This window comes from Ranitomeya variabilis, chromosome 1 (assembly GCF_051348905.1).
Source record: "Ranitomeya variabilis isolate aRanVar5 chromosome 1, aRanVar5.hap1, whole genome shotgun sequence".
Lineage (NCBI taxonomy): Eukaryota > Metazoa > Chordata > Amphibia > Anura > Dendrobatidae > Ranitomeya > Ranitomeya variabilis.
Genome location: NC_135232.1, coordinates 408,606,524 through 408,634,311, shown reverse-complemented (window position 1 = coordinate 408,634,311; position 27,788 = coordinate 408,606,524). Strand labels below are relative to the sequence as shown.

Here is a 27,788-nt window from a genome sequence, read left to right as displayed (position 1 = left end):
TCATCACTGTCCCCATTGGGGCTCACAATCTATTTCTCCTATCAGTATGTCTTTAGAGTGTGGGAAGAAACCGGAGAACCAGAGCAAACCCACACAAACACGGGTAGAACATACAAAGTCCAGGCAGATGTTGTCCTTGGTGGGATTTGAGCCCCGGACCCTGGCGCGTCTCTTTTCATGAAGATAACCCCTTTTACAATGATAGGGCATATGGACATTAAACCCCTTAAAAAAGAACAAACACTTGGTGACAACCTTTCCGAAAATCTGGGTCTCTGGGTACAGTTTGTTACAAAAAAAACCCCATGGTTTACTCATCATACACTGAATTTCTGCCGCTATTCCCAATATCAGATATTGTAGCGCTGACGTCAGACATCATGTCCCCAGCGCAGCCGCCAGCCACTGAGCACAGCAGCTCTGCCCAGCAACTACTGTAAATGTAAAGGTTTGTGTTGTCCCTAATTCAGGACCATTTCTTATTTACCAGGTAAGCAATGGTTACAAAGTTAACGTCACATGTCTGTCCAGATAGCTCATTGGATTTAATAGAGGACTGTAATGCAGCCTTTTCCCTGAGGAGGTGCTATAGGATAATTAAACTTGCGTTAACGTTCCCCCATATATAGTGGTCTAAGGGATAAGGTTTCTCCTTGTGGAGAGTGACATACCAGCTCTGGCTTGTCAAGGTAAGGAGGATTATTCACCGTGCAATGCTCGTCTGGGAAATTTAATATGCAAATTGCCTCTTCAGAGAAAAAGAGGACTTGACTCCACAGCGCCACCTGCCGGAAGTAGCGATCCTACAAGTCACAATCATCCCTTTAATGAGTCTTGCAATATGACTTAGGATAAGAGCCAAATCCGTATCGCAATTCGCTCAATTCACTACTTCCAACAGGTGGCACTGTGGAGTTCAAGTCCTCTTTTTCTCTGAAGAGGCAATTTGCATACCCCATAGATAGTGATACTCTACTTATCATCAAGGCTACATTCATTTAATGCTACTGCTTTAAGCCTGGTAAAGGCCAAATTCAGGTATTGCAAGAACTACATTGGATTCTGGTGTGGATTGCTGTTTCTTGAATACTCTTCTCACTCTTGAGTTCAAATTAAAATCTGGCAAATCCAGTTTCTTCATCTCAACAGAATCTTCTTCTAATGCTACTTTTCCAGATGGAGTTCATGTCTTGACCTGGCCGCCCTCCTTGTCATTCATACTCCTTAAAGATGCAGTCCCATGACATATTTTGTGCCCTAATCCTGTATAAATATGTATGGAATGTAGTGATAAGTGCATTAACATGCTTACTGATTGCCATCTTCACCAGTTTCCAGCAGCGCTCCATTCATGTTTTCATTCACCTGACCCGATTTTCCGGATCTCACTGGCTTATCTGTGAACCGGCAGTCGCTTTACAATGTAAGCCTATAGATTCTCGTTCTGACGCTCCATAGATTTACGTTGTAAAAGCAACTGCCAGCTCATAATCCTCAGTGAGATCCGGCAAGTCCTAATAGAAGTCATGTGACCTGGAAATTGGAGAAGACGGTGATTGCTTAGAATATTACTGCACTTACATTACATTACATATACATTTGCACAGGATTGTTGTAGAGAAAGTTTAATTGGAGTGCATGTTTATGTCCCCGATACACATTCGCCTAAAGTATGTTGAGCCCACTCTCCCCCTGACAGATCACCTGGGCTGTTGCATTTAAATGGTGAAATCCTTTTGTTCTCATAGCAGATAAACCAAGAGTAGAGGAGTCTGGCAGTATTCAGTATTTCATCAGGTATGTCTCCAAAACACAGAATAGGTGTCAGTCTTTGAATAATAGTTTTTCTCTCTAAGTTCCACTCCTGGTTTTGGCATACAAACACTGATGCAAAGTGCTGACCAAATACTGACGTGTGAATGAGGCCTTAGAGAACTCAGGAGTAGTGATGAGCGAACGTGCTCTGATAGGTGTTATCAGAGCATGCTCGGGTGCTAACAGAGTATCTTCACCGTGCTCTAATACTATCTTCGAGTCCCTGCGGTTGCATGTCTCGAGGCTGTTTGACAGCTGGAACACAAGTAGGGATTGTCTAATAAACAGGCTATCCCTGCATGTGGTATGGCTGTCTAAGAGCCGCGAGACATGCAGGTGCGGGGACTCGAACATAGCATTAGAGCACGTTGAAGATACTCTGTTAGCACCCGAGCATGCTCTGATAACACCTTATCCCAGCACGTTCGCTCATCACTACTGGGGACCTTTAGTAAGGCATATGGACATGAAACAACTCCATAATGAATAAATGCACATATATAGGGTAAGTCCTGTTATATAAGCAACCTGACAGGCTTAGTATTTGTAGCCCGGCCGTGCAGTTACTGTAGGCAGAGATATTATACTTGTGAAGTGTAAATTGCTATGCTGAACGCGCATTCTCCCATTTAGTCATTTGCATACGTCTTTGTGCTTTCGCTCTGCGGAGGGCATCCCTTTCAGAATATGAGATATGCCCCTAGATTACAGGAAAGTAGGTTGCAGACTATAGCAGCTCCCTGATTTCCTGCCATTTGTTTTGATTGAAACTTGGTTTCCATGACAGTGAGTTTCCAGATTCCCAGCAGATATCCCTTTTTTCCCCTTTTCTCGACTGATTAGCGAGAGAAACCTTTTTCTGGCTGTATTATCTATGACTTTTTACGCATTGTGTTATTAAACATAGTCAAAACAGAATCCTCTTTGGAAAACATTTTGTCTGTGAGAGCGGATGACACATTCTGCCTGTGATGTTGTACAGCGCCACCGGGGGTTATCGTCTAGCTTCGGAGGTGTTGAGACTATTACTATATTGTCTGTGCATTCTGCCGTTAGTTAGGATTTCCCCATAGCCTTGTTAATAACATGTTAGCGTGCTTACATCGACATAGTGAATTCTAATTTTTGTATGCTAATAAGAGTGAACATGAGTAACATAACACGATTTTATTTTTTTACCCCTTATTAACATTTTATTTCCCTTTCTTATTCATCCAGGTTTAGTGATCATACATGCAGTCATTTTCGCTAGAGTTGGTGCACATCTATTCACAGAACCCGCTCCTTCAGCAGCGTCAATAACTATGGTCACTGTACAGGAGAACTGATAACTGCTTCCTACCTCCTGGAATCTGCGGCTAATCAAGCGAGGAGACGCAGATTCTGTCAGGTAGGGGGCGCTTCAATCCAGTAACTACAGATTACTGATGGGAAAACCAAAGACAGAAACATAACGAGTAAATACACGCTGCATGCACACCAGTTTATATCCCACTTCATACCTTTAGATTACTGATGTGGCCTGATAATCAATTTGCAACAATTTTGCCAGATTTTGATTATTCTGATCCTTTATGTACATGTGGATCTTGGTCTCTTTACTTTAGAGATACTAAAGCTTATAAATAAAAAATAGCTTATCTCTAATATTAGAGGTGGTTTTTTACACAGTGTTGAACAGTTATTGGTGTTTTTCCAAACTTCGAATTACCGTACATTAGTGCAGCTTTTGCTTTCTTAAAGAACCACTCCAGTATTATTTTTCTTTCAGCGCTGGATTGGTGCTCCTAATCTAAGGTCCCTCCCTAGTCTCAGGCTATGGGAACACGTTGCGGATTCATGTTCGGATTTTTCCGCACCGTTTTTGAAAAATCCACAGGTAAAACGCTCTGCGTTTTACCTGCGTATTTACTGTGGATTTCGGGTATGTGCACACGTTGCGGATTTGACGATGTGGATTAGCAGCAGTTTTCCATGCGTTGTACAGTACCATGTAAACCTATGGAAAACCAAATCCGCAGTGCACATGGTGTGGAAAATACCGTGCGGAAACACTGCAGTTTATTTTCCGCAGCATGTCAATTCTTTGTGCTGATTCAGCAGCATTTTACACCTGCTCCTCAATAGGAATCCGCAGGTGTAAAACCGCTGGTGGAATCAACACAAAAATCGCAGGAAATCCCAGCCAAATCCGCAACGTGTGCATATACCCTCATACTTACCAGCTGCTGTCTTCATCTGTTCTCTGCGCCGCTCCTGACAGTCTTCAGCAGGTTGTGGATTGCCAGATCACTCCAGTGTTTGCTGGGTAATCCGTAAGTCACTATTCCATGTACGTCTATGAGAGCCTTGTTCTGGCTCAAATAGACTTACACTGAGCGCTTGTGACCATTACTTCTGACTTCAGGGAACAAAAACTAAAAGAAAAAACACTGAATTGGTGTTTTTAATACTTTTTTCCTTGTCTTGCCTTTTCTAAGTAAGTTGATTTACATTTTTTGTATAGACCTATGACATGTCAGATGTAGCGAGGTTAGCTATTAAACCTGCATATTTTGCAGCACATTACAAGAAATAGTTGAGATGGTGCAGATATAACGTACCAGTCTCCAACTCATGCAAAATATATACTATGGAATTATGTTATTATGAACGATTAGTTGCGTAGCCAAAGGCAAAATAGTGAAATAAAAGTTCTGTTCAAACATATATACAAGCTTTGCATCCAGACATAAAACTTACATTACCGTATCTACTCATGTATAAGTCGAGATTTTAAGCACATTTTTTGTGCCTCCCTCGGTTTATACACAAAGAAAGCTGGCGGGGGAGCGGGGAGCCGGCAGCTGTAGCACAGTGATAGCTGCAGCTGCCGGCTTCCAGAAGACATAAGTACTCACCTCTGTCACTGCATCTCAGTCCCTGCTCTCTGTCCTGGTGCCTGCAGCTCTTCCTGTTCCTGTGCTCAACGGTCAGGTGGTGCCGCTCATTAAGGTAATGAAAATGCACATGTCTCTTATCCCATAGGCATGGAGCACATATTCATTACCTTAATGAGCAGTACCACATGACTGCTGAGCACAGGAACAAGGAAGAGCTGCCGGCACCGGGACAAAGATGCAGGGATTTGCGAGGAGGGTGAGTAGGACAGGGGGGATGTGAGGCATGCGGGACCGAGGGAGCCATGCGGGACCATGGGAGCCATGTAGGACCATGGGAGATATGCGGAACCATGTAGCCATGCATACCAGCCAAAACGAGGGAGCCACATACCAGGACAAAACCGGGGAGCCACACATACCAGGACAAAACGTGGGAGCCATGTATACCAGGACAAGACAGGGAAAGCCACGCTTAGCAGGACAGGAACTGGGGGAGTCACATACCAGGAGAGGATGGGGGGAGCCACACATAGCAGGACAGGGATGAGGGGACAATGCAGGGATGAGGGGACAATGCATACTTATACTCGCGTCAATAAGCCTACCCAGTTTTCTGTGGCAAAATTAGGTGCCTCGGCTTATGCTCAGGTCGGCTTATACTCTAGTATATACTGTAACTGCTGCTCAGCAGAGTACAAGCTAGACATCAGCTTCCCTAACCAAACAGGAGGCCTACTACCAATTACCCTGGAAAGTTACAAAGAGGTTATGTGTTACTTTACACCAATAGCACCAACCAAATACTTGTAGACATCAGTAACAGAGTCTTAATACAAGCCTTTTACCCCTTACTAGATTAATGGACAGCAACCAGTGGCAAAACTAGAGTCTAATGGGTCCCGGTGCAAGATTTTGATCGAGTGTCCCCCATCCTGATTATATATCTATATGTCCCTCATCCTGGTATATATATATATGTGCCCTCCATGCTGGTATATATGTCCCTAATCCTGGTATATACTGCATGTCCCTTATTCTGGGACCATCCTAACAAATTTAGCCCCCATCCCGGCATATATGTCCCTTATCCTGGGGCCCATCCTGGTATATATATCCCCCATCCTGGTATATATCCCCCATTCAGCCTCTGTTCTGCAGTAGGATCAACATTCATACACATCACCTTTATGTTAAACTGTTCTTTAATGTATAAAAAAAATTAACCATTATACTCACCAAGGGCATACATAAAAGTCATGGGACCCTGTAGCAGAAGTATAATGCACTTCCCATAATCCTCTATATAGTATCATAAATAGTCTGAAGTCCTTCCTATAGAATAATGCACTCCCATGGTCCTTCATATAGTATAATGCACACCGTAGTCCTCCATACAGTATAATGCACACCCATAGTCCTTCATATAATATAATGCACTCCCATAGTTTTCCATATAATATAATGCACCTTCTGTAGTCCTCCATATATAATGCACTCCCACCACGGTAGTTTCACCCCTGGCTGCAACTAATGTTTCTCTAAGGTAATTGTGATGCATTTCCTCCTTTGCATTGTGTTACACTCCTATATACTCCAAACCAGCAAAGAGCCAAAACTTCTGCTTTTATAGAGGTGGTCAGATGGAGTGATGATCAGTTAATCAAGGGCATTTGTTTACAGTCAACATTTTTGTCTGATTATTTTTGCATTTTTGTCATGATATTATATAGCACTGTGTACTGTAGTGTCATGTGAGGTCATAGACCTAATAGAAACAGGAGAATTAGCTGGGTAGAAGGACTCATACGTAAACCAATAAAATTTACAGAGGATGTACTTAGTTTTTCTTATGACTATGCATGTATTAATCTTGACTGCTGTTGGCGTTTGAGGGTTATAGGGAGTTGTGTTTCAGCTCTTAGTATGTCCCTTTAGTTAAAAGGGGGCTGCGTATTGAGATCCCGAATGTGCTGCCTCTATTGTGTGGCGGTATCCTGCAGTGCCTAATAGAGAGACAGGCACAAAGAAGCGTATGCCTTCTACACACTGAATAGAGGTAATCTAGCAAAATAGGACACTTCTTGTAAATGCATTTATTTTTTTATTTATGTTCGTCCTGATAACAGTAAGTACGTATAGGCGGTATTCTGTAGGATCTGCATCAGAACCATCCTTGTTAGCAGTCGGACGAAGCGATCTGTAAACTCTGTAAAGGGTAGCAATTTTTTAATCTGCTCAACCTTTTACTTCCTCCGTGAATTCAAGACATTTGTCCTCAGGGTTAACTGGAGGGATAGGAGTGGGAGAAAGTGTTTTTAATTTCAAGGGTCAGGAGCTGGAAGAAAAACTATAAATATTTCCTTCCTAAGCAGTCATCATGCTGTAGCAGGTCATTAATTTAAAAGAGGCTTTCCATTGATGGAGCTCATTCAGCTGTCCAAATGATGGGTGAGCTGGTACTGCTGTCCTGACTTCCACGCAAACACACCATTCCCTGCCGTTATTTACCTAGGATTTGTTCATGGAGAGGACGCTCAGCAGCATTAAAGGAGAAAGATGTGGGAGGATGGGGACTTTTGTGTGCCACTGAGCAGCGAATAGTTAAAGGGAACCTGTCACCACGTTTTTGGAAGATGGGATAAAAATAGCGTTAAATAGGGGCAGAGGTGGGCGTTACATTAGTGTGTTTGTTATGCGTTTATTACCCACCTAAGTTGCCGAAATAACTTTGCAAAGTCTCCGTTTTCGCCTGTCAATCAGGCTGGTCAGGTCGCATGGGCGTGGTGTCTTCCCCCAGATTTGGCGTAGTTTTCCGTTGGTGGCGTAGTGGTGTGCGCATGCCCAAAGTCCGGAATCCTCTTCCAGGGGATTTAAAATAGCGCGGTGTTCGTTATTGCATTGGTGATCGGTGGGCGCGGCCATCTTCCTTTGGCCGCGCGTGCGCAGAAGCGGCGCTCTGCTGGCCGCGGCTTCAGGAAAATGGCCGCCGCGATATCCATCTGCGCACGCGCGGCATCCCGCGGCCATTTTCCTGAAGCCGCGGCCAGCAGAGCGCCGCTTCTGCGCACGCGCGGCCAAAGGAAGATGGCCGCGCCCACCGATCACCAATGCAATAACGAACACCGCGCTATTTTAAATCCCCTGGAAGAGGATTCCGGACTTTGGGCATGCGCACACCACTACGCCACCAACGGAAAACTACGCCAAATCTGGGTGAAGACACCACGCCCATGTGACCTGACCAGCCTGATTGACAGGCGAAAACGGAGACTTTGCAAAGTTATTTCGGCAACTTAGGTGGGTAATAAACGCATAACACACACACTAATGTAACGCCCACCTCTGCCCCTATTTAACGCTATTTTTATCCCATCTTCCAAAAACGTGGTGACAGGTTCCCTTTAAAGGAAAGGGCCCTGAGAGACTCCAGAAATATAAGCCTCATCGCCAAATGAATTTATATTGTATGAGTCAAAGACTTTCTCTGTTTTGTGGTCTAGATCCCTAGTTGCAGTTCTGTCTGTTAAGAGGCATCACAATGAATTATGCACAAGATTGCCTGAATACCTAATTCTGTCTGGATTTGGAAGCATCATACATTACAGCTTTAGCAGCGCTTGATGGTGCATTTCCACATGGTTTTTTCTTCCACACACTATTGCATTGCAGAATATGGCGGCGAACACACACAAATAGGGCACAATGTTGACTCTTTTAGAAAGCGGCTGTTTTATGCATCCAGGATTTCATATCTCATATACGCCAGCATGATCATTTATTTATGTCGTACAAAACTGTTTTGGTTTTTTTTTTTTTTTTTGGTCTGGAAATTGTTTTTTTAACCCCCCCGGCCAAGTCCCTTTCGATGTTGAATTTGATTCCTGGAGCTTACCTTTCGTATTTGATAACTACTGTACTAGCAAAATGTTGCCTTCGGAACCTGTCACCCCATATACCTTATCTTTAACTCAGTGGAAATAGGAAACTTAAAGAGGTTGTCCAGCCTTAGGCTACAAGTCTGTGACTCCTCACAGTGCGCATACTGCGTCATGTGACAGCGAGTAGGCAATTTGCATACTTCCAGCCACATTCCTACTAGACATGTCGGGCCTCACACAATACACTTGCATTGAGCAAGGCTACGCACGTCTAGTTGACACGTGATTACATATATGCAAATCGGATGCACACCATCACTGCACTGGAATAATATGACTGCTGATGGGAACCCCAAAGGACCAAAATGGTTTCATTATGGAACAGGAAGGTGTTGAAATTATATTATCAATACATATAAACCTAACCCTGTATATGGCCATTGCCTAAAAGATGTAGATCCTTTGAGGCTGTGACCAAATACAATAGGTAATGTGTATGGTGTCACCCTAGTGGAACGAGTATGAAGTATACTGTGTTTTGATATGCCAGTCCTTTTATTATCTAGATATACGGAGTTTTTTTCTCCATAAGCAGTATAGAGATAGCTACCAGCCAGCTATCTCACCCTGTGTTCTCGATGGGAGAGCAGCTTCCAGATTCTTCTGGCTTCAACCTATCTCCCGGAGAACAAAATGATGGACCATTGGAAATCCAACTGGCCAAATCCTTCTCTTCCTACAGCATCTATCTGGTGAGAGTCTGGAGCCCCTCAGATACATGAGAATGTTGGCCGATCCTAGAGATATCATCCGATTTGGCTGATTTTAGTTTACTGTGTATGAGGGCCTTTAGTACATTTGTCTATGAAGGTTTAAACACACAAGGTCCACAGTAAAATGTCTCTAAAATGATGTAATGTTGGCATTCTTGTCTTGAAGAAGTTTTGGCAGTAAGTAAGAGGTAAAGCAAAATGATAACATAGGGGTTAGGGGTTCATATACTGCTGATATAGTATGTAGACAGTGGCAAAGAAAAATATACAAACTTAGTCTTGAACTCTAAAATCTGGGAATGAGATATGTTGTACAATATTGCAAATGCATAAAATTAGGAAGAATAAGCACTACAATCCCTATGAGGCTTATTGCTAAGTACCTGGATGCTATGTCATAAATTATTTGTACCTGAAGGAATAGGTTGGAAAATATGAACATGAAAAGTAAAAATAAGGCATAATAATGTGGAAATTGAGTAACTGTAGCTCAGTACTGCTGAGCAAGTTAAATGAGTGATTTATATAGACCTTTGTTTTTTTTATAGTGTATGTCAGTCATTTCAATATGAAATTCTTTATTAACAATCAATTACTTAAAAAAAAAATACAGGTGCTAATCACAAAACTATAATATCATCAAAAAGTTAATTTATTTCAGTTCTTCCATACAAAAAGTGAATCTCATATATTATATAGAGTCATTACAGAGTGATCTATTTCAAGTGTTTATTTCTGTTAATGTTGATGATTATGGCTTACAGCCAATGACAACCCAAAAGTCATTATCTCAGTAAATTAGAATACTTTATAACACCAAATTGAAAAATGATTTTAAAATCTGAAATGTTAACCTACTGAAATGTATGTTCAGTAAATGCACTCAATATTTTGTTGGGGCTCCGTTTGCATAAATTACTGTACCAATGCAGCGTGGTATGGAGGCGATTAGCCTGTAGCACTGCTGAGGTGTTAAGGCCCCGTCTCACATAGCGAGATCGCTAGCGAGATCGCTGCTGAGTCACAAGTTTTGTGACGCAACAGCGACCTCAGTAGCGATCTCGCTATGTGTGACACGTACCAGCGATCAGGCCCCTGCTGCGAGATCGCTGGTCGTGTCGGAATGGCCTGGACCTTTTTTTGGTCGTTGAGGCCCCGCTGACATCGCTGAATCGGTGTGTGTGACACCGATCCAGCGATGTCTTCACTGGTAACCAGGGTAAACATCGGGTTACTAAGCGCAGGGCCGCGCTTAGTAACCCGATGTTTACCCTGGTTACCAGCGTAAATGTAAAAAAAAACAAACAATACATACTCGCCTTCTGATGTCCGTCAGGTCCCTTGCCGTCTGCTTCCTGCTCTCACTGACTGCCGGCCGTACAGTGAGAAGTGAGAGCACAGCAGTGACGTCACCGCTGCGCTCTGCTCTCAGTGTACGGCCGGATCTCAGTCAGAGCAGGAAGCGGACGGCTAGGGACCTGGACACCGAAAGGCGAGTATGTAGTGTTTGTTTTTTTTGGTAACCAGGGTAAACATCGGGTTACTAAGCGCGGCCCTGCGCTTAGTAACCCGATGTTTACCCTGGTTACCCGGGTGCTGCAGGGGGACTTCGGCATCGTTGAAGACAGTTTCAACGATGCCGAAGTCGTTCCCCTGATCGTTGGTCGCTGGAGAGAGCTGTCTGTGTGACAGCTCCCCAGCGACCACACAACGACTTACCAACGATCACGGCCAGGTCGTATCGCTGGTCGTGATCGTTGGTAAATCGCTTAGTGAGACGGGGCCTTTATGGAAGCCCAGGATGCTTTGATAGCAGCCTTCAGCTCATCTGCATTGTTGGGTCTGGTGTCTCTAATCTTCCCCTTGACAATACCCTACAGATTCTCTATGGGGTTTAGGTCAGGCGAGTTTGCTGGCCAATCAAGCACAGCAATACTGTTTTTAAACCAGGTATTGGTACTTTTGGCAGTGTGGACAGGTGCCAAGTCCTGCTGGAGAAATAACTTTCCATCTGCAAAAAGCATTTCGGCAGAAGGAAGCATGAAGTGCTCTAAAATTTCCTGGTAGATGGCTGCGCTGACTATGATCTTGATAAACACAGTGGACCTACACCAGCAGATGACATGGCTCCCCGAACCATCACTGATTGTGGAAGCTTCACACTAGACCACAGGCAGCTTGGATTGTGTGCCTCTCCACTCTTCCTACAGACTTTGGGACCTTGATTTCCAAATGAAATGCAAAATTTACTTTCATCTGAAAACAACACCTTGGACCACTGATCAAGTCCAGTTTTTTCTCCTTGGATCAGGTAAGACATTTCTGGCGTTGTCTATTGGTCATGAGTGGCTTGACACAAGGAATGCGACACTTGTAGCCATGTCCTGGATATGTCTGTGTGTGGTGGCTCTTAAAGCAATGACTCCAGCAGCAGTCCACTCCTTGTGAATCTCCCCCAAATTTTGTACTGGCCTTTTCTTAACAATCCTTTCAAAGCTGCGGTTATCACGATTGCTTGTGCACCTTTTTCTACCACACTTTTTCCTTCCACTCAACTTTCCTTTAATATGCTTGGATACAGCACTCTGTGAACAGCCAGCTTTTTTAGCTTAGGAAGACTTTGCATGTGTTTTTTGTTAATTACTCTAATTTACTGAGATAAAGACTTTTGTGTTTTCATTGGCTGTAAGCAATAATAATCAACATTAACAGAAATAAACACTTGAAATAGATCACTCTGTTTGTAATGACTCCATATAATATGAGTTTCACTTTTTGTTTTGAAGAACTGAGTTAAATTAACATTTTGATGACATTCTAATTTTGTGAGAAGTGTGTGTGTGTGTGTGTGTGTGCGTGTGTGTGTGTGCGTGTGTGTGTGTGCGTGTGTGTGTGCGTGTGTGTGTGCGTGTGTGTGTGTGTGTGCGTGTGTGTGTGTGTGTGTGTGTATATATATATATATATATAATAATGTTTTTTTCTATGCAGAATATGCAATATTTTTGCTGGCACTTTGTCATTATTGAACATGTAGGAACATGCATTTTTACGCAGAAACTGTATTGCACAGATCATTGAGTCACAGATGTGGTTTGATGCACCTTGCCGTTATGTATATTTGCATTTAGTCTTGCTCTATTACATATGAAATAAATACTTTTATACTACTTGGTCGGAAGCTCATAGTGAGCAGCTACTACTGCCAAGTGAATCACTTGTAGGATGTCCAGGTCATGGAAGAAAACAGTAATAAAATAGGAAAACCAAGAGGATAAAAAGAAAGAAAGTTATTCTAAATATTTTTCCTGAATATTTTGCTATTTAAATTGCAAATTAAACTCATATTGTCTAGGAAGGTAATAACTGAAGCACATCAAAATGGCTTCTGCTTGTTACACTGACAGAAACCTGAATTAGAATGTTAATAAGACAGGTGCCTATGATCATGTGCAATAGGAAGCTACTGCCACCTCTTCGTGTATACGAAGATGTGCTTACAGTAAATAATCTGATCTGATACTGGTCACACCAGAGGTTCTAATGTAAGAAGAGGCTGCTCACACTGCTGTCCACCCTGTATATCTGATCTAATACTGGAGATACCCAGGGGTGCTAAGGGAAGAAGCAGTTGCTCACACTGTTGACCACCCTGTATATCTGATCTAATACTGGAGATACCCAGGGGTGCTAAGGGAAGAAGCAGTTGCTCACACTGTTGACCACCATGTTTTTCTGATCTAATACTGGAGATACCCAGGGGTGCTAAGGGAAGAAGCAGTTGCTCACACTGTTGACCACCATGTTTTTCTGATCTAATGCTGGAGATACCAGGAGTGCTGAAATAAGAAGAGGCTGCTCAGACTGTTTTCCATCCTATTTATGTGATCTTATACTGGAGATACTTGAAGGGCTGAAGTAAGAAAAGGCTGTTCACACTGCTGCCCACCCTGTCTATCTGATCTAATACTGGAGATACAAGCAATGCTGAGATAAGTAGAAGCTGCTCACAATGCTGTCCACCCTATCTTTTTTATCTAATAGTGGAGATGCAAGGAGTGCTGAGGTAAGAAGAGTCTTCTCACATTGCTGTCCACTCTGTAAACCTGATGATACCAAAGGTGCTCAAGTAAGAAGACGCTGCTCACACTGCTTTCCACCCTATGTGATCTAACACTGGTTATTGCTCGAGTGATGAGATTTGAAGAGGTTGCTCACACTGTGGTCAATCCTGTCTTTTTGATCTAATGCTGGAAATACCTGGAATGCTGAGATAAGAAGCTGATTACACTGCTGCCCACCCTGCCTATGGGATCTAGCACTGGTGCTACTTGGAGTGCTGAAGTAAGAAGAGACTGCCCATGTTGCGGTTCATCCTGCCTTTCTGAACTAATGCTGGAAATACATGGAATAAGAAGAAAGGCTGCTGTCAGTGTTATCCATTCTTTCTGTGGGATCTAACACTGGAGATACTTAGTGCTCAGGTAAGAAGAAGCTGCTCACACTGTTGTCCCTGCTGTTCACCCTGTCCTTCTGAATGTTGGTTGAGTGTTGTGAAATAAAGATAACCTATACCATGAACTGTAAAGCTATCTTCAGGTAAGAACAGTAGAGTTTTCTACTGACATGATCACTGAGCTGTCCTATTGACATTTTAAAATATTTCTGTAAATATAAGAAAACAACTGCCTTAAATGTACTGTAAAGATTACCTCCCTAAACAAAGCAAGTGTGATTTACGAATAAAAGGTGTTCCCAAAGTTATTTATAATGGGCAGCATGGTGGCTCAGTGGTTAGCTCTATTGCTCTGCAGCGCTGGAGTCCTGGGTTCAAATCCCACCAAGGACAACATCTGCAAAGAGTTTGCATGTTCACCCCGTGTTTAAGTGGGTTTCCTCTGGGTTCTCCGGTTTCCTCCCACATTCCAAAGACATACTGATAGGGAATCTAGATTTTGAGCCCCATTGGGGACAGTGCTAACAATGGCTGTAAAGCGCTGTAGAATTAATGGCACTACATAAGTGAGTGAAATAATGACAGTTTTTAATGTATTTTTTTTTTCCCAGAGAACCCTTATAAAGTCCTGTTTTGCTTGTGTGTGATTGCTAGTCACTTACAATGGGCAACTAAAATGCTCTTTTATGTGCTCATTTCAAAACTTTAATCAGTTAAACAGATCATGTGGTTAGTCTGCGACAAAGATTATTTCATAAACCATGACATAAAATCCTAGTAGTTTTATTCTTCTTCACAAGCTTCCACTTTATTTTAGTGGTTGGGAAATGGGAAATATGGTCTTCTACATCCACAGATGTGTAAGCTTTCTGCATACTGGTGTATTGGAATCCCCAGTGTTACTCGTATTTATTAATGAAGCAAACTTGCCAGTTACCCGCATAAAAGCCATTTAGCTCAAATAGACTAAAAATATATTAAATCTAAAATATTTTAAAGTGCAAAAAAAAACAGATGTATTTTATTAGAATAGGTTCTTATTTATCAAACATATGTTGAATTTTGATTTTATATCATGGTGTGCGTCCTTTCAATGACATATTCCATAACATAGAATGAACAAGATCAGAGAACAAGTCTAGATGCACATGCTGGAAATTTATGGCACATCTGGTAAGAGAAAAGAGCTGCTTTAATGGTTCAGCCAAAATGTCTAGGAGTTCAATGACGGTAAACAGAGAACTTGATCACCTCCTGAGGTTTCAAGTGGGATTAAGTGGGATTAGGACTGCATTTATAGTAAGAAAGATGGTAGTATAATCTTTATGCCTTGAGAAAGTGAAATATAGTTGAGCTATTTAAATATAGCAGGTCACCTTTATGATGAACACCTTTTAATAAGGAGTTTGGGCATTGCTTAATTTGGTCAGTACTCATTATTGATTTTCTAATAAAATCACTTTATCAGAACAGTGAATTACGGATACGTTGTCTGTTACTTGTACTTTTTATTCATTGCTCTGGGAAGTGATGATGTGATTGATCTTACCCTATGTAACCTAGACATTTATATAAAGTGCATCCTGGTTTTATAGTTTAGCATGAAAGTTACTCTTTCCGTGGAGCATTTCCGATTTAAAGAAGCACTCCTCCTCCCATCAAAGTTTTTATCCTCTTAATATATTGCAATCATCATATTATATAGCACTGTGTATACTTACAACTGCTCATTTTGCCTTTCTACCCAACTAATTCTTCTAATTTCTCTGCTCTATGTAGAAACAGGAAGTCTATTGTCTCTGCATTTATCATTCTCCTCTTCACCTCCTTACCCAGCTGCTCCTCCTCCCCCTGCCAAGGACTTTTGCAGTGACTCATGACTCATGCAGGGAAAATTGACCTCCTATTTCTACATAGAGCTTTTAATAATGAGATGTCATAGACATAATGGAAAAAAGAAGAATTAGTTGTGTAGAAAGGTAGAATGAACAATTATAAGTACACAGAGCAACATAATATGATGATAGCAGTGTATTAAGAGGATAAAAACTTTACAGGGAGTGCTTCATTAAATACAAATTACTGTGAAGTTGAAATAGCAGAATTAGCATTTTACTACAGAGTCCATAGTTAGTGTTGTTACCTATGCCAATATTTGGCCATGTGTCCTATTATTTTACTTTGATCTTATATTTGAGGGGCTGGCCCACCTTTAAGGGGGTGCTCCTTTCACTTACATTTGGTATAAAAAAGTAGCACGTGAGTTTCTGTCTTCTCCCGGCATCTGGCATTGGCTATAGTGCTAACATCATGTCAAGAGAGTGGCAGTCAATTGGTGGGGTTAGCAGCTCTGAAAGAGGTGTACCGTCTACACCGACAAAGCTGCAGAGCGCACTGATGGCTGCCACACTGTCAACATCGGCGCACCAGCCAATGCTAGAGCAGTGACAAAGATTCACCAGTAACCCAGAAATTGTGAGCACAGTGCTGTTTGTTTTTTTTTCTGCCAAGATTAACTGAAAGTAGACAATCCATTTAATTAAGACCCCTCATATACACAAAAAAGTTGACTACATCTGACAGTATTGGCAGGACCATCCTACAGTTTAATATTTATGGAGGCCTCCTGACTCTTCTCTGACAGGTGAGATCAGGAGACATGAGTGTCGGGCAGTTTGCATCTTAGCGCACAACCTATTTGTTCTTCAGCATATAAGCCGCTGCCAGAGCCATTTTGCACCATTTTTCTCCACTCACGTCTTTGAAAACATATGAATGTTCGGCCAAGCTGAATGTTCATGTATATGGGACAGACGGGAGTGACAGCTGAATGAGTATCTGGCCGTCACCTGTGGTATGTGTATGGCCAGCTTTAGAATGATGCCAGTTATGTAGCTATGTAATATATATTCACATGAAGTTGGAAGATTCTGCCATGGGAGATGCTCTTGTAATTGTCTACAGCAGAGGTGTCAAACTGCATTCCTCGAGGGCCGCCAACAGGTCATGTTTTCAGGATTTCCTTGTATTGCACAGGCGATAATTTAATCACCTGCACAGAATGATTCCAGCACCTTGTGGAATGCTAAGGAAATCCTGAAAACATGACCTGTTGGCGGCCCTCGAGGAATGCAGTTTGACACCTCTGGTCTACAGCATATGGAGATAGCACCCTTTTATGTGTGTATACACTTATATGTAAGACAGTATACATTTACATGTTTATACAGTATACATTTATGTATATATATAAAAATATTACAGAAAAAAAAGATTTTGAACTGATGTTTAAGACCTGTTTGATCTTGGAAGTGTGATTGTGTGTGTATATATATATATATATATATATATATATATATATATATATATATATATATATATATATATATATATATATATATATAATATAATCACACTTCCAAGATCAAACAGGTCTTAAACATCTGTTCAAAATCTTTTTTTTCTGTAATATTTTTATATATATACATAAATGTATACTGTATAAACATGTAAATGTATACTGTCTTACATATAAGTGTATACACACATAAAAGGGTGCTATCTCCATATGCTGTAGATATATACAGTTAGGTCCATATATATTTGGACAGAGACAACATTTTTCTAATTTTGGTTATAGATATTACCACAATTAATTTTAAACAAAACAATTCAGATGCAGTTGAAGTGCAGACTTTCAGCTTTCATTTGAGGGTATCCACATTAAAATTGGATGAAGGGTTTAGGAGTTTCAGCTCCTTAACATGTGCCACCCTGTTTTTAAAGGGACCAAAAGTAATTGGACAATTGACTCCAAGGCTATTTCATGGACAGGTGTGGGAAATCCCTTCATTATGTCATTCTCATTTAAGCAGATAAAAGGCCTGGAGTTGACTTGAGGTGTAGTGCTTGCATATGGAAGGTTTTGCTGTGAAGTAAACATGCGGTCAAAGGAGCTCTCCATGCAGGTGAAACAAGCCATCCTTAAGCTGCGAAAACAGAAAAAACCCATCCGAGAAATTGCTACAATATTAGGAGTGGCAAAATCTACAGTTTGGTACATCCTGAGAAAGAAAGAAAGCACTGGTGAACTCATCAATGCAAAAAGACCTGGGCACCCACGGAAGACAACAGTGGTGGGTGATCGCAGAATAATCTCCATGGTGAAGAGAAACCCCTTCACAACAGCCAACCAAGTGAACAACACTCTCCAGGAGGTCGGCGTATGAATATCCAAATCTACCATAAAGAGAAGACTGCATGAAAGTAAATACAGAGGGTTCACTGCACGGTGCAAGCCACTCATAAGCATCAAGAATAAAGAGGCTAGAATAGACTTTGCTAAAAAACATCTAAAAAAGCCAGCACAGTTCTGGAAAAACATTTTTTGGACAGATGAAAGCAAGATCAACCTCTATCAGAATGATGGAAATAGAAAAGTATGGCGAAGGCGTGGTACAGCTCATGATCCAAAGCATACCACATCATCTGTAAAACATGGCGGAGGCAGTGTGATGGCTTGGGCATGCATGGCTGCCAGTGGCACTGGGTCACTAGTGTTTATTGATGATGTGACACAGGACAGAAGCAGCCGAATGAATTCTGAGGTATTCAGAGCCATACTGTGTGCTCAGATCCAGCCAAATGCAGCCAAACTGATCGGTCGTCGTTTCATACTACAGATGGACAATGACCCAAAGCATAAAGCCAAAGCAACCCTGGAGTTTATTAAAGCAAAGAAGTGGAATATTCCTGAATGGCCAAGTCAGCCACCTGATCTCAACCCAATTGAGCATGTATTTCACTTGTTAAAGACTAAACTTCAGACAGAAAGGCCCACAAACAAACAGCAACTGAAAACCACCACAGTGAAGGCGTGGCAGAGCATAAAAAAGGAGGAAACACAGCGTCTGGTGATGTCCACGAGTTCAAGACTTCAGGCAGTCATTGCCAACAAAGGGTTTGCAACCAAGTACTAAAAATGAACATTTTATTTAAAATCATTGAATCTGTCCAATTACTTTTGGTCCCTTTAAAAACAGGGTGGCACATGTTAAGGAGCTGAAACTCCTAAACCCTTCATCCAATTTTAATGTGGATACCCTCAAATGAAAGCTGAAAGTCTGAACTTCAACTTCATCTGAATTATTTTGTTTAAAATTCATTGTGCTAATGTCTATAACCAAAATTCGAAAAATGTTGTCTCTGTCCAAATATATATGGACCTAACTGTATATGTATGTAGATATACTGTATATATGTATCAGCCTTTCCATGTTAGTGTCGAACAGCACAAGAAAACAAAGCAACCTTTCCTCCCTCCGAGAGCACATTCTATATATCTCCATCTCTGTGATAGCATCAAAGTCATTATGTAGCAGTTGGCTCGGATACGCTTGCACAGACACAAATTGAGTCCGACAGGACTGATGTCTTATGGATGTTGCTGCTATTTGAAATGCTGGCATGAAGATGGTTATGATTATAAGAGTGAGCTGGTGCCCTCAGTGCATGGCCTGCTATGATTTCTGTGGCTTTCATTCATGTCAGGGGCACAGTACATCCTATCAAAGGACAAGCAAAAGAGAAGATGAAGTCCATGTGTGCTGCTGAAACATAACTTGTGCGGAATTTACCCAGGTGTCGGCTATGGGAGCTGTGCATATCATCTGTTTAGAATATTTGAAGTCAATTTTAGGCTTAACAGAGTTCAAAGACTGCCGACTTGGAGTCCCAGTAGCATAATATTTCCTGTACATTGATTTTATCTTGTCAGTTTACATTACATAAGCTTTCAGCGTGTATAGGAATACTGATTATACTGAAGATCTTTGAACTGTTATAGGGCAAAAAAATCATTGGCATCCCAATATCATACGCCTTTCGTAATCCCATTAATTGATGACCCCCCTATACTATTACATCAGGAGGGCTCCCCAGCACTGTATAAGTGCACCCCTCAAGGACAGACGCCCAAATACAGCCAACCAACAATAAAGGGCCTGGCTGCATCCTGCATGAAAATGGAAAATTTCCATTACTATACCCTAGGTTAGTGCAGTAGATATATTAAGCAGAGGGATGATAATTCTAAAAGTGAGATACTGTAGGAGAAAGGACTCTACATCCATCACTTAAGTCAAGTTATATTACTTTGAAGTTATATGTGTTTTATTGCTGCCTTATTCCACAATGAATAAACCAAACCATAATGACAAATAACTGTAGAAATGTAAAGGCTAAGTACATAAAATCCCAAATTTACATCCCAGATGGTTTGAAGGGATCTAAAGCACTCTGCATTAGGACAGCTGTTTAGATGTCTATAAATGGTTGATATACTGGACTCATAAGGCAACTGATGTTTAGGGACACCCCCCCCCCATCCCCATAACAGAATTTAGAGGTGCCAAACATTCAAAGGGATGTGCAGTCAGTGCTCTGGGATAACTGAGTCATTGGATGTCCTGAAAGCTATACATATCACATTTCCTATGCCAGTGTCAATGATGTGCGTGCAGGGAGTGAATTCAGCACATCTTATCATGTGTCAGTTCTGTTAAATTTCGTGCATAGTGCATATCCTATTCTCATCCATTTTTGAGAATGACCATTCAAATCTATAAGGTTTCCTCATAAACAGAAGTAAGCGTAATGGATATAGCCTAACAGCAATATATACAGTCAGTCATGGTTTCGCTATGGCCCTGATTCAGCAAGGTGTTTGGGCCGGTTAGCGTAAAACACTTTGAAAATTCGCAACAGTTTTGCACATCGCCGGGTTGTGCAAACATTTTGCAACTTGTACCAAAATGGGCGAAGCTGGGGAGGAGGCGGGATGGGGTGTGGCAAAAGTTAATTCAAAGTGGCTCTGTTCTTTACACCAGAAATGTGTCTCCAGTCAAGGATGCATGGTGGCGCACACCTCTGAGAAGATGCCCAAATTATGTAAGGGGCCTCTGAATTTGGTACATCTTATTCCTGTGAGCCCTCATTAGGACTCGTGTGTGAAGCATCAGTCTTCATGAATTGGGCACCAAGGCTACTTTCACACTAGCGTCGTTTTGCCTACGTCGCAATGCGTCGTTTAGGAGAAAAAACGCATCCTGCAAAGTTGTCTGCAGGATGCGTTTTTTCCCTATAGCCTTACATTAGTGACGCATTGCGACGTATGGCCACACGTCGCATCCGTCGTGTGACAGATGCGTCGTGTTTTGGCCAAAAAAAGTTCCATGTAACTTTTTTTGTGCATCAAGTCCGCCATTTTCGACTGCGCATGCGCGGCCAAAACTCCGCCCCCTCCTCCCCGGAACTCACAATAGGCAGCGGACGCGTTGTAAAACTGCAACCGCTGCCCACGTTGTGCTACTTTAACACACTGTCCGTAGGTACATCGGGCCGATGGACTAGTGTGAAATTAGCCTAAGTGTTTTACTTGGACATGTGTACCACGACTGACAAGAATTCTTTACATAAAATATTGTAGTTCCTCTTTTTCCCAAATTTTTAATTTTTTTTTTCTGTTCTGTAGATTTAAGCCTTTTACTTCATTACTATAAACTTCAACCTTCATAGATAATGTTCAATGCCAACAAAGGTTGAAGACGTTATAAATATAAATTTGTTTTGAACGCTGATAGAATAGCGGGATAATTATGGAGCTAGGTAAAGTTCTCCTACATGCCAGGTAACAAACATGCAATGGCCGGTTGTTAATTCATGGCTGCCATCGTCCTATGTGTCCGTCATGGCTTGTGATGTAATACCGCAGTGTATGCCTGTGCCTTGTAAATCCAAACCGGAAATCTTTTACTGATAACTGCTTTCTAAATATGTATTACGTTTTCATGCATTAGAACATGTGTAATATATTAACCTAGCGCTACCATTACTAAAATGACAGCTAATTATGAAGATAAATTATTCGGGTGATGATCTGACCAGGGGAAGAAACCATCTGGGATTAGGTTTACTTTGCTTTAATATGGGGAAATACATCACCAGCTCTGCCAAGCTGCTTCTTGGCATCAAGTGCGCTGGCAAAAACACAAAGCGTGTAATGTGCTTCAGTTAGTGTAATGTAAAAATGGGAATAATTTCCCAGTGTGTTGTATGATGGGCATCGCTTGCTAAAAGAATCCTAGTCTTATCTGTGCTTTATTTGTCTTTTCTTCTGTCTTTTCAGGCTGTGAAAACACTGCTCTGAAACACTTAACGTGGGTAGACACCCGTTGGCTTTGAAAGCTGGTGAAATCGAGCCTTCCTAAGCATGCAGGTGCCAAGCTGTCAGATGATGAACTTTGCCAGGCCAATGCTGGTACTTCTGTGCTTCCTACTCCATGCTGATGCTGAAAGTAAGTCGAACGCAATGTTCTGTTTCTGGTCTTTACCATAATGAGCATTTCTGTTTTTGGTTGGCAGACCTTGGGGGCCTTCGAAGAGGCTTTTTTTTAATGACAGAATGCAAAAAACGCTGTGGGATTCTCACTGGCTTCGGGCCACCCTGTTAAAGCGACTAATTACGTGACTACTTTAATATTTCTGCTGGGCTAACTGCTGAAATGTGTGCCCCATACTAAACAATTGTATTTCATTTGTGCCTGGCCACTACAAAGCCAAGCTTTACTGCAAACCGTAGAGAACTCGATGCGGCTCGGTGTGCCAGGACTCCACACAAAAGGGACACTACATATGCAACGCTTGTCGATACTGCTCCTGCATATAGGACTCTACTAATGGATTGTAATTCACAGCATGCAGTCTTTGGATTGCCAGCTGTTGTGGAACTACAACTCCCAGCTTGCCTCAGGATTTGTAGGGTAACAGCTGGAACGCTGTAGGCTGCAGATAGCTGCTGTAGACTAAACAACATCACACGGAGTTTGTTAAAGCCGGCTCCTTTGTGCAGTCCATGGCAGCTGCCGAAGCAGTTGCTTGAGAGTAGTCCACACACATTGAGATTCTTTTTGAGCACACGCTAACATATGAAGGAGATAAAGATTATGAGATTGACCATTGGGGTGTTTCTGACAACTGCCAAGGTCTAATAGACTCTGTAAAGAAGGCAAAAGGTAAACAATGTAATCCCTCTCATTTTTCAGAATTATCACCTCTTGTAATGACATGCAGACTACCGTAATCACTAGAAGTATGCTCCGTGTTTAATTAAGGGTTATGTGAGAAACAATGATTTACTATGGTCAGTCTTAATTGTGGTTTTCTATATTTTATGTCTATACTTATGGTGGATACACTATGAATGAATTAAAAAAGAGTTAAAAGGAACCTGTCACCCCCCAGGACATAGATGACCTATTAATATGGGGATACAGGTAATAGAAATATTACGCTAGTCTTACCTGTTTGCCTCATATTAATGGTCTTGTTGTTGATAAATCTTATATTCTTTCCTTATGCTAATGATTTCTTCTAGGCTCCGAAAGCCTGCCTAGAAGAAATCCCTTCCCCGTCTTCATTATAATTTCACCCCCCTCCCATGCACGTCAGTTGTGGCGCCAGAATCTCGCGCCTGCACCCTGCACTTCCTCCACTATTCGTACCTTTTCCTCCCTCCTATGAGCACTGCATTCAGGGATCCTCTGCGCAGGTGCCGGTGACTTCCGCTCCAGTGACCTCCAGGGTGCGCAATGATAAAGGGGCTCTCCCCACTTCCTCCCTGCATAGTCATAGCTATGTACACATAGTTCCATAGTTCCTATTATTGACTGTGCAGGGAGGAAGTGGGAAGAGCACCTTATCAGTGCGCACATTGGAGGTGACTCACCGGCGCCTGCGCAGAAGATCTCTGAATGCACTGCCCAAAGAAGGCAGGAAATGGTACGTATTGTGGAGGGATTGCAGGGCACAGGCGCGGGATTCCGGCGCAACAACTGACGTGCATGGGAGATGGTGTAGTGTTATAACGAAGATAGGAGGCAGAAATTTCTTCCAGGCACCTCATGCCTTGGAGCTTGGAAGAAATCATTAGCATAAAATAATAAAATCAGTTTACTCACCAACAAGACCGTTAATATGAGGCATACAAGTAGGACTAGTGTAACATTTCTGTTACCTGTATGCCCATAATAATAGGTCATATATGTCCCTGGGGATGACAGATTCCCTTTAAGTTTCCATATAGATATCTCTACCCTCATCGCTTATATCTGGCCTTGTAGTTCATCCAGGCTGCCCTGTTATGGTTAGGATTCATTGCAGTATTTTTTGAGAAAATCCTTTCTGGATTCATGGAAAAATACTGGCTTTACTTGCTCACTTTCAGATGTGCTCAGTCTTAACTTTCTGCAAATTTCATTAAAGTGTTGTTCGAATCATTAAAAGTTTCCACTGATCCTTTGGATAGGATTTGGATATTCAATACATTTTTGTGATATGCTAGCAAGACTCAGGACAGACTGCAGTTCACATTGCAACAACTTGTTGGCCATATACAGCATTTACACATCTCTTGACTGAGTACTGTGGAGTACCGTGGAATTGTGTTCTTTTTTTAAAGCTAGTAATTTTATGCCACTCATCTCGGCATTTAATGAACTAAGAAGAAAGGAAAGAAAATACACATCTGCATATTTAATGACTTCCACTTGTGCGAGGAAAACCACTGTTCCGTCTTTATAAGCATAAGCAAACACGTCATTGTGAATCCCAGTGGCTGTAGCCCAATCCAGCCTGACATCTACCGTATAGCTTATTTTAGTTATGTGCGGCTGAAAAAAATAAATCACTTTTCTAAGGTCATTTTCACTCCTTTGGGTGGGTTATATCATTGCACCTAAAAATTCAGTCCTGGCCATCATATCTTTACTTCAGTCACACAATCCGAGTCCTGTTTTGACCCTGAAGAGTCCCAGATCTGGTACTGGGCCCCCTCATACAACTAATAGTACTCAGTTGCCCAGACATATAGTTGGATTTTTTTTTAGTACTGCCTTATGAATTATTGTAATGGGAAACTCCAGTGTTTCCTTTTTACCCCAGAACAAGATATCCCTTACCTCCTCTAAGGTAAATAGGAATGGCTCAATAACTGCAAACTGCAGTAAATAAGGATGACATAGCTAATACATGCTTGCATGACTTTGACCCACTTTAGTTATATAATAGCTTTATAATTAGTGTGTGGTTTGAATGGTTTTGTTGACTTGGTACATAACATTTATTTGCTTCACTTACAAAGGAGTCTAAAAAAAATGGAGGAAAAGTGTCACCTCCAAAATAATTAACAAGCTTCAGAGGAATGTGTCTAGTCAGGATTATTATCTGACAATGAAGGGACCCCTTTCTGACAACATATGTGAGTTTGTCCCTCTGATTGTCAAGGACATCACTTACATTTAGTAATAGTAATAATAATAGCATTGTGTTTCGTATTAATGGTAACCATTCTGAATAGCCTTTCAAGAAGAGCTGTGGATGCATCGCATTATGACATGACCGTATGATCAGCCCATTATTATTATTATTATACATTTATATAGTGCCATTTATTCCATGGTGCTTTACATGTGAAAAAGGGGCATACATAGACAAGTACAATAAACATGAGCAATACAAGGCACAGACAAGTACAGGAGAAGAGAGGACCCTTCCTGCAAGAGCTCACAGTCTACAGGGGATGGGTGAGGATACACTAGGAGAGGGCATCAAGGCTTTACAACCAAATAGCTATTGCAAAAGATGAATCTACATCGTTAGTGAAAAATTCACAGGGATACTGAAAAGCTAGGGTTAACAGCGTAACAGAAATATGCATTTTTTCGGACCCTTGGTATCTCCTTGGCAATAGTCAGAAAATTGTTGTAAAACTGAGTTTTAGGACAGCCACAGATCACTTAAAGGGGTATAAATTCTTAGGTCAGTTGGGCTTTGACCATTGAGACCCAACTGATCACCAGACTGGGGCAATTTTATCGTTGTTACAATGGGGCTGCAGTGTTCATGTACAATCGCTACTCCTTTTATTCCCAAGAGACCTCCAAAGCCAGCTTTTTCTGACAGCCTCAGGCTGCCGTCACACTAGCAGTATTTGGTCAGTATTTTCCATCAGTATTTGTAAGCCAAAACCAGGAGTGGGTGATAAATGCAGAAGTGGTGCATATGTTTCTATTATACTTTTCCTCTATTTGTTCCACTCCTGGTTTTGACTTACAAATACTGATGTAAAATACTGACCAAATACTGCTAGCGTGACGGCAGCCTCTAAGGGAATGAATGGAGCAGTAGACCAACATTCTAACAAAGATAAAAGTATCCAGTTCTGATGATCCTTGAGGTACCCCTACCGATCTAGAAGCTAGCACTTATCCCGTGAACAGGTGATAATAACATCTACCTATTGGAATACGCTTTTAATGGCAACCTGGCATCTCCCTGCCACAATCCCTTTACGGATACGTCTCTCCCTATGCACACACATAGGTAGAAACCTGTCAGTCTAGAGGAGCAGAACGGGGAGAAGCTGCTGGTAACCTGCCTCAGACTAGTCACCCAAGGCACATAGTCCCTGGCTGGCTTTCATCGTATGTTTCCTCTGAAACATCACAGCATTTCGTAGTAAAACGTTCATATCTGCAAGAAGGCAGCCAAACTCTGATTCATGCGACCCATGGATCCTTTTAAAGAGAAACTGATTCGATTGCAGATTCATTTACTGGGCTTCTTGCTGTAAGTATCAGTTGCCATATAGCAGGAGCTTATTATTGAGAGGACTAGCAGAGCTGCAGCACATAAAAAAAAATATTTTCTCATTAAATGAGTTTTCCAAATATGGACATTAATTGCCTAATTGCTGGATCGGTGTTAAATGTTTGATCATAGAGAGTCTCATTTCTGATTTAATAGGACAGTCCCAGACCCTCTTGTTTTCTGCTTACTGCTTCAGCCTGAATGGAGCGTGCTTCCTGCCCTTGGAGCCCCAAGCAAACACATGAGTAGTTGATAAATGAGCAGCCCATGCTGGTTTTCCTAGTGGCTCGCTTCTTCGTCTTAAATAATAAGTAAAAAAAAAACATAAAAGCACCACCCCAGCATTTTTTATTTCAACACTTGAGAGGTGCTTCTAGTCTAGCTTCCCTGATTATAAATTTATACTTACTCATTGCCATCTTTACCTTCTATAGCATTGATCACTATCCCATGGCGTAGATCACAAAGTACTGTAAAGTTCCATTGTTTGGATCAATGTGATCATCGAAATCGGAGATACGCGTGCAGGAAGTTTGACATTCCCCACAAACTTCTGACTGTGGCGGCTTGTGGTTTGTGAAGATATTGCACACTCCCTGAAAACAGTGTGTAGTCTGCTCCAAACACCAGTCAATCTGAGATACCTGATCTATTTTGGCTGTAGGAGTACTATGACATTTTAGTCATTCTTGATAGAAGCGGTGTGCATGCTTACGTCTGCACAATAGCCTTTAAATATAAGGCGCTCATAAATGAGCAGAGCTTGTTTATTACCAGAGAAGCATATGTTGCTTACCGTATGTTGGACGTGTGACATAAATTGATTGAGCAATTGAAGTAATTTGTTCTATTTCAGATGCATTTGTCATAGCTGGAGAAACTAACTGAAGGTCACCAGATGCGCGCTACAACAGCTTTCTCAAATCGCACAATATTGATATTTTTCTACAAATGTTGTTTGGATTGTGCGTTCCATTATATCTACAGTTAAATTTTGTTACTAATTGATTTAAGTCACCCTTCCTCGTCCTCACTTTATCCCCTTTATAACACACAAGGAGATATTATTAATTATTCCCCCATGAACCGGGTTTATATGCAGTGCTATAGGAGTATCATGTCGATGACGAATATCCCCCAAGTGCTCCCCTACCCTACGTCGAATCTCCCTGGTTGTTTTTCCCACATAATTTAGTGGGCAGGTACAGGTCGCCTTGTATACAGCCCCGGACGTTGTGGAATTGTAAAAACCCCTAATATAAAATGTTTTACCAGATGCGGA

General features: G+C 41.7%; 1 protein-coding gene across 26 annotated transcripts in view; it reads left to right on the top strand.

Moving 5' to 3' along the window:
* PTPRD (protein tyrosine phosphatase receptor type D) overlaps positions 1–27,788 on the top strand; it is a 2,959,440-nt gene that overhangs the window by 2,580,359 nt on the left and 351,293 nt on the right. For all 26 annotated transcript variants that reach the window (XM_077249189.1, XM_077249205.1, XM_077249204.1 and 23 more), the window contains one exon: positions 21,987–22,155. In XM_077249189.1, the coding sequence (XP_077105304.1) occupies positions 22,071–22,155 (85 nt within the window). In that variant the 5' untranslated portion in view covers positions 21,987–22,070. The remainder of the gene's footprint in view (positions 1–21,986; positions 22,156–27,788) is intronic.